The sequence below is a fragment of the Sinocyclocheilus rhinocerous genome, unplaced genomic scaffold (genome assembly GCF_001515625.1).
Source record: "Sinocyclocheilus rhinocerous isolate Xijiao unplaced genomic scaffold, SAMN03320098_v1.1 scaffold1538, whole genome shotgun sequence".
In the NCBI taxonomy this organism is placed as follows: Eukaryota; Metazoa; Chordata; class Actinopteri; order Cypriniformes; family Cyprinidae; genus Sinocyclocheilus; species Sinocyclocheilus rhinocerous.
This window is the reverse complement of record NW_015661872.1, coordinates 922274-930479: the sequence shown is the minus strand read 5'-3', so window position 1 is coordinate 930479 and position 8206 is coordinate 922274. Positions and strand designations below refer to the sequence as shown.

At 37.2% G+C, this 8206-nt stretch overlaps 1 protein-coding gene across 1 annotated transcript in view; it reads right to left on the bottom strand.

The window, feature by feature from the left end:
• Positions 1-8206, bottom strand: part of LOC107726608 (androglobin-like) — a 36836-nt gene that overhangs the window by 14704 nt on the left and 13926 nt on the right. Inside the window, exons 11-18 of the mRNA XM_016536250.1 lie at positions 8149-8200; positions 6872-7013; positions 3686-3728; positions 2195-2378; positions 1993-2056; positions 1265-1378; positions 856-964; positions 632-764 (exon numbers count right to left, since the gene is read on the bottom strand). Coding sequence (XP_016391736.1) covers positions 632-764; positions 856-964; positions 1265-1378; positions 1993-2056; positions 2195-2378; positions 3686-3728; positions 6872-7013; positions 8149-8200 — 841 coding nt within the window. The remainder of the gene's footprint in view (positions 1-631; positions 765-855; positions 965-1264; positions 1379-1992; positions 2057-2194; positions 2379-3685; positions 3729-6871; positions 7014-8148; positions 8201-8206) is intronic.

Genomic DNA, 8206 nt, shown 5'->3' with positions numbered 1-8206 from the left:
TATATATATATATATATATATATATACCATAATATTTATCAATATATTATATTGCAAAATATATTAACATGAATCACTGCATGATTTAAAAATGCTCCAAATAGCACATTGAGCTCCAACTGATGCAAGAACATCTGACATAATATTTTATATGGATGGAAATGAGGCTGTATTTGCAATGGCGAAGGTCCTAGATCACTTAGATCACTTTCAAAGCTGGAATGGAGTTTTTGTCTACTAAAAGTCTTTTGGAAAATGTTTTGTCAGCTGAACAATTAGCATGTTGTTAAACAAGAGTACAATCCATTGAACACGCTGTACTTCCAATACTAACAGCCTTGTTTTCATTGCTGTCAAAAAATAAATATGGTGCTACCCTTACTAATGTCTATCATATATTGACCTAAAATAGTGTAGTAATTTATTTTTATTATTTTTTATTTATTCATTGATTTTTTTTTTTTTTTTAAGTTTCACTTCTGTTTTAAATAAATGCTGTTACTTGAACTCCAAAGCAATTATATTAGAATCATATAAGAAATAATATTAGAATGATTTCGGAAGGATCATGTGACACAGAAGTCTAGAGTAATGGCTGCTGAAAATTCGTCAGTTGCGGTGATATAGTTACCCTGGAGGAAGAGAAAGCAACACAGCTTTACTAGCAGTAGTTTGAATCTGCACCACAGGGAGTTCAGAGACTATGCTCTTCCACGAGAAAGGCTTAGCTGTTAGAGAACCAGGCCTGGCTGATGACTCCTTCTCTGTACACAAAACAGACCCACACTTTAGACAGGATCCTTGTTCTTGTGAACAGACAAACTGAGTGTGTACAGTATGTCTATCTGTCCTTACTCTCTTCCACACTCTCTCCCCAGTGCACCAAAGCTGAGAATCCAATGGCAATTTCTGTGGGTAACAGGCTATCTACAAACAGGAAGTGAGTACCTTTTCCATCTGCAGACTGAGAGAAGCAAGAACAATGGAATGGAACAGACATCAGCACAGACCTTATTAATGCGTTTCGGTTTTGTATGCATTCTCAGGAGACAATAAAATACACACACACACACACACACACACATTACATAAACTCACACTCACAGTAATTACCAAATATTAAATTAAACCACATGTTCTCAGTGGTTAAGGTTTGAAAAAAAAAGTCCAGCTCACCAGCATTACAGCAAAATGGGGAGAGAAGAGCAAAAACAGCATGGTTATCAAAAACCTCTCATTTGTGTTTGTGTGTATGTGTGTGTACCTGTGTGTGAACAATTGCAGTGGAATCAGGTTGTCTAGCATGAGCGGACACGGAGTGGGTGGAGGCCACAGCGTTGGACAATGCAGCAGCAGACAGCCGAGAGGAGATGGAGTTCTAACAGAGAATTTAGTCACTTTCATGTTCTTTCCTAACACAACACATCCCTCCCACCACAGATACCATAATTATACCAACCACCATTACAAATGCCACAACAACAGGTTTAGATTATTCTTATATTAGGTGTTTTTATGATAATGCATTCTGAATGTCATATATACAGTCAGCAAGGGTGTTACCATAGCTACAGCTCATGGGGAAAATTAAGAGTAATAGGGAAGCATTTGTTAAAATTAGATTTATTTTTTTATTCATTAAGCAAACTGTTTGTGTTTGGGGGGGGGGATTTCCAGCAAGGGCACATTAAATTGATCAAAAGTGACTGTAAAGACACTTATAATGCCAAAATATTTCCATTTCAAATAAATGTTGTTCTCTTGAAGTTTCTATTTGTTGGTGAATTCTGAAAAAAAGTGCATCACATATAGCCTATTAAGCAGCACAATTTTTAACTGATGTTGATGTCCCTACTTTAATGATGTAATTATAATTAAATGTAACCCCAAATATAAAAAGAAGAATAATATTTATTAGTTTCGGTATACACTAGTAAAAATATTACTATATTACATTTAACATTAAGTTTGTCTTTTCCTTCAAAACCCTACCTTAAAGTGTGATGTCTTACACTGATGTGCATAAGTATCTGGCTTGTGAAAAACCAACAGCGTCCTGCAAAACACATGATTATTAGCATATTGTAGCCTGCAGCTTAATAGGAATTTAAGGGCATGAGGAGTTCATTTGACAAAATAGCAAAGGATTAGCATAATATGGCTTAGGCTGTTGCTGAAGATGATTGACCCTTACTGGAAGCATTTAGTGAAGTTGTGCAGGTCCACCCAGGTCTCCAGCAGCGGGGGTTTGTCTGATGCTAATGCATCTTGGGACAGAAGCAATGAACCGCTGGACTCTTTGGCTGTCTGCAGCCTCTCCTTATCTTTTCCATCTGTCTCTTTGTCAGGCCCTGAAGTTGACTTCACTTCTTCCATATCTTGTAGATTGAAAAAAAAAATGTTATACAATAGTCTATTACAAAACAAGTAAGCAATGCTAGTAGGGATACACATTAGTGACCTTGCCTTTTTCAGTGCTGAAATAGTAAGGCCATATTACAACATCAAGAAACTACTGAAATTTAAAGTTGCAATGAAACAGAAGTAGCAACAGATATTTTCTTCTGTATTATGATGTGTGTCCAAGTGAAACCAGGGCAGGGACTTGGTACTATACATTGTTGTTGATTGGATAGGGGCAGACTTACAACTTATACATAGATGATTTGTCCACAATAAGACAAATAACATACATTTACTATAGAAAATAGTGAATTTTTCATTTCATGACAAATGTAAAAATTTTACACTTCAAGCAAGCAACTACTTTGAGAATAAAAATTAAACATTCTAAACCAGCATAAAATTGTTTTCTAGGATAGATTAGCTTTTCATGAAGATACCATGATTAACTCAGTGGTACCAATCAGTAAAGCTCATTTAGCCAATCAGGCACTGTATTGAATTTATAAATGCTCTTTTATTGGTGTCACTCAATTCATTATGCCAATTTTGAGAAATACTGTTATACATTGCAGCTTGAACTCATTACACTCAGCGTGCTGTGCTGACGTATTAGACCATGATAATATAGATGCTGTAGCAAAGCCATTCACTTCATTTATTTATCCACAGGTGTTACTAAGCAACACACTGGGCTCTCTGGGAAAGCACATAATTGGCCTGTCGTGATGAGGGGTGAGCACATGATCATGATCACAGAGATAGAGATGATGCCATGCGTCTATGTGTGTGTGTTTGCATCTGTGTTTGTGCTGATGAAAAGAAGATGGATTGGATGGGGGAAGAGAGGGATAAACGAGAAAGTGCAATTGTGAAGGCAGCCAGCTATCATATCATTACAGCAGCTATTAGCCTCACTGCTCTGATGGCTAAACAATGACTTGAGGGAGATAAGTGAGGTGAATTATCGTCTGCCTTTACAAATTCATTATTTTCACTTCACTTTCATTGTATTGCACATTGTTCCAGAAGCACTCAATTGAAAATGAGTAATGCTTTCCCAATCATCCAACTGAAAAAAAGCTTGTAAATGATGGCATGGATTATTTGAATGAAAATATTTCGCTTGAGGTGTTTCCAGGTCAGCTTTCAATCTAAACATTACTGCTAACTGCAATACATAACACATATAACTGGCGAATATGAGCATTACACATATACGCTATGTGTTTGAGTGACAGTGCGGACTGAGCTGCGGCATTGCTTACGAGACACGTCTCACCGTTGGCGATGCTGTCGTCCTTTTTCTTGTCCTCTGCTGTTACCTGGGGGGAAATGGAGGGATAAAAAGTGCACAGGGTGAGCTGGGAGAGACATGGCAGAGGAGGGCAGAGGAAAGCAGTGGAGACGGAGGACGTCCACATTCATTCAGTCAGCATGCGCTGAGCCCGTTTGGCTTCCAGAAGCTAATCTGACATCTGGACTCCCACCAGAAAGGGTTTTCTCCTTCAATTAACTGCTCACAGGACAGCGAGTGCCATAAACATTAAGGGCACTCGGATGGTGACAGGATTAGGGGACACGGGTTTGATTAGCATGTCAGTCTTTATTCGCTAATTGAGACACCTTTTTGTAAAACTATTCGAATGTGCGTTTTTTTTTTACCTTGTAAGTAACCCGGTGTGATGCCATGGAAACAATCCAGCTGAAGGCCTACGAAACTTCACCAATGTGCTTTTTTCCCCATGATTGAACCCAACCTCGTGTCATTTAGAAAGCCTTTTAAAGCCTGAGGAGTCGTCCGACTGTGCAATTTAAATGTGGAGGACAATTAGGGGCTCTCTCTACGCCACATCTAACGAACGACAGCACCAGTGATTCAGAGATAGACAGTGACTCACCACGGATCTGAGGTGAGGAGAAGGGGAGAGTGGAATGGAGGAAAAGAATGGAGAGCAGAGGGGAGTGAGTGGGATAGGGAGAAGAGAACCAGCAGTCCAGCAATTTAAATGTAATTTTTTAATATGGTAGTAAACACCTTAGGGTGCATTTCACACATTACTGTGGTAAACTAGCGCCTGTTCATACCTAATTCAGCTTACAACATTATCAGAAACTCAATATAGGTCTAAAATAGATCAGGTGACCTCAGCCAAAAAAAAAACTGTATGACTTTCTTCTCTCTGTGGAACATAGAAGAAGATATTCTGAGAAATGTCTCAGTGATTTGTGTCCATACAATGGAAGTCAGTGGGCTCCAATTTTTGGTTGACAATGTTCTTCAAAATATCTTCTTTTTGCGATACTGACTTATTCTTCTCGCAATTGCGAGTTTACATTTTGCAATAATGCAATTACTATTTACATTTTGCAATTATGCAATTACTTTTTTCTCAGAATTGCATGACATAAAATCGCAAGACTTTATTTCTCAGAATTGTGAGATACAAAATCGGAATTGCGAGTTATAAAGTCAGAATTGCATGATATAAAGTAACAATTGTGTGACTTTTTTCTCAGAATTTCGAGTTCATATCCTGCAATTCTGACTTTATAACACAGAATTGTGAGTTATAAAGTCAGAATTGTGAGAAATAAACTTGCAGTTGTAAGAAAATTGTACTTTCTAGCTTGCAATTGCGAGTTTATATCCCGCAATTCTGACATAACTCACAATTCTGACATTATAACTCATAACTGCAAGTTTATATTACGCAATTCTGAGAAAAAAGTCAGAATTGAGAGATATAAAATCGCAATTGTGAGAAAAAAGTCAGAATTGAAGAGTTTGTATCTCGCAATTCTGACTTTTTCTAGCTATTATGTTTATATCTAGCAATTCTGACTTTATAAGTCACAACTGTGAGTTTATATCACGCAAGTCTGAGAAAAAAGTCAGAAATGAGAGATATAAACTCACAATTGTGAGATAAAAAGTCAGAATTGTGAGTTTTTTTCTCAATTCTGACTTTTTCTAGCAATTATGTTTATATCTCGCAATTCTGACTTTATAAGTCACAACTGTGAGTTTATATCACGCAATTCTGAGAAAAAAGTCAGAATTGCGAGATGTAAACTCGCAATTGTGAGAAAAAAGTCAGAATTGTGAGATAAAAAGTGGCAATTACTTTTGTTATTTTTAATTCCGTGGCAGAAATGGGCTTCCATAAGTTTAAGTAATTAAGTAAGGACTTAGAACTTATTTTAGCTAGTTGCCAAGGAAACATCTCTAATTTTCATGTAGGTTTTTATAAGTTTAAGTTCTTTATTTCAATTAACAAGTGTTAATGAAAAAAAAATGGAAAAGAGAGGCCAGTATACTGTAAATAGTCAGTCAAATTTTGTGTTCTACAGAAGGTCAGAGCCACTGTAAATAATGTAAGTAAAAGTATTTTTGGGTGAACTATTCCTGTAAGGGTGTATCAATCCAGCTAGATCCCACAGGCACATACACACACGTCCACTTATCTTACAAACTACATGGAAGCTATCTGTCTCAGTCCGATCTAAGCTGAACCCCTTGTGAGACATCCACTCTAATGACTGACAGGCTAATTGTGCTGCTTTTTATATCATTCTGAGGACATGACCTGTCCTTTTATGCAACGAGGCACGCGTGTTTTACCATTCTCTCTCTCTTATTCTCTATCTCTCTCATGCTGGATCTGCCAGAGGCGCTCTCTTGATTAGGGAGACAGGCAGAATGACATTGGAGCTGGAAAGAGAGCGGTGTTAGAGGATGTCATAGCCTGACTCGGCCTCCCGGCCACCAGTCGCACTACAGAGAGCAGAACATTTTGATGCACACTGCTTGTACAGATGGCATAAACTGAAACACACTGCCACACAGTACACAGCGCAACCCCTGGAGTACAGTCAAACCCTCGACTGCATCTGTTCAGAGAGAGCAGTCACCATTCATACGACATAAAATACCGTTCGACAGTTTGGATTTGTAAGATTTGAAAGAAATGCATACTTTTATTCAGAAAGAATGCATTAATTTGATCAAAAGTGAAAGACGTTTATAATGTACAAAATTTAGATTTCAAATAAAAGCTGTTATTTTGAACTTTCTGTTCATCAAAATATCTTAAAATATTAAAAAAGCAGCAGAACTGTCTTTAGTGTTGATGCCAATAATGTTTTGTGTGGACAAAATCAGCATATTAAAAAGATTTTAAAAGGACAATGATTTTGATTTTGACGATTTTGAAAAACACTGAAGTCTGCAGTAATGGGCACTGAAAATTCAGTTTTGCTACCACAGGAATAATTTATATTTTAAAATATATTACAATAGAAAACAGTTCGTTTAAATTGTAAGAATATATCACAATATTACTGTTTTTGTATTTTATTCAAATAAATGTAGCCTTGATGAGCACAGGAGACGTTTTTTTTTTAAACGGTGGTGCACCAATCACATAATAGTTTAAGACAACATATCCATTTCTTTCAGAGATACCTGGGTGGTTTCAGTGGTGTCCAATGCATTTAGGCTGTTCTGGGTGATGTCATTTTTAGTGTGGTCATCTTCACTATCATCCATTTCAGAGAAGGAGGTCAGATTAGAATTATATCCACGCCTCTTTACACCACCCTGCTCCCTAAACACACACAAATACTGTATTTAATTACAAGCATTACTATCTTGTGTTTGTATCCTAGTAAAGAATAAAACAAAAGCACCACTTCCTGAGGTTAAGCACAAATGTTTCATGCTCTAAAGAGTTTCAGACTACTTAAGTGTGACTGAGTACGGTCTTGTGCTCAAGAGCAGTACAATGAGAACCTCAACACAGTCTCTGTCCCTGTTTGACTCTCCCACATAACCAATTACTGCTTTTAGCACACACTGTGCTAATGTACTCACATGTGCAACTGAATACCTGGAAATAAAACAAGCTCATATTCAGACACTCTAAATAATTCATGCCTGGTGGGTAGCAGGCATGCCATTTGGATCAGTTTTGACAGACAGAGTAAAAAACTTTTCCATTAGGTTCAAGCTTCCCGCTGACGGATCTGAGAAATTGTGGATTGACTGATATGAAAAAGTACTCATTACCACCTGGTGTACAGAGAAATGGACACATACATACTGTATGCATACATACATACAGTACAGTACATTAACTGTTAGGCAATAGATTCACTACTGTCCAGAATCAGAACTAGCGATGCCTGATTTGCACGTACATCACTTTTGTTTCATTTTTTTCGAATGACTCAGTCACAAACCAGTCTGCAATTCAGTCTTAAGGTTTTAAATGAGGTTTAAAATATAGTAAAGTTTTGTTTCATGTTTGTCGAATGAATCAGAAAAATGATTATAAAGATTTTGAGATTTTTTTTTTCACATAATAGAAAGTCAAGCAGTTTTGGAACAACATGAGGGTGAGTAAATGGGTTTTCATTTTTAGGTGAACTATTCCTTTAAGACTCGCCACACACACAGTGTTTCTGGCTGTCCTCCCCTGATGATGCCTACATTAAATTCTGGAAACTAACCCTGGAAAGGCATCCTATAATTAGCCAGCAATAAAGGTGTTTATTAAGTTAAACACTTGCATGTGCAGCTTGTAAATGATTCTATACTGCAAGTAAACACATTAGCGGCTTTCTCTAAAGGATAGTCTTCATCTTAGCTTGGCTATTTTTGCTGTAACGTAATTGGTAGCGCAGTCTGCAGTACAAACACACACACACACACACACAGACACACACACACACAGAGCTTACATGTCATGTGCAGCCATAGCCATGAGTTTGTAGTTGATAAAGGGGCTGGAAACTTCAA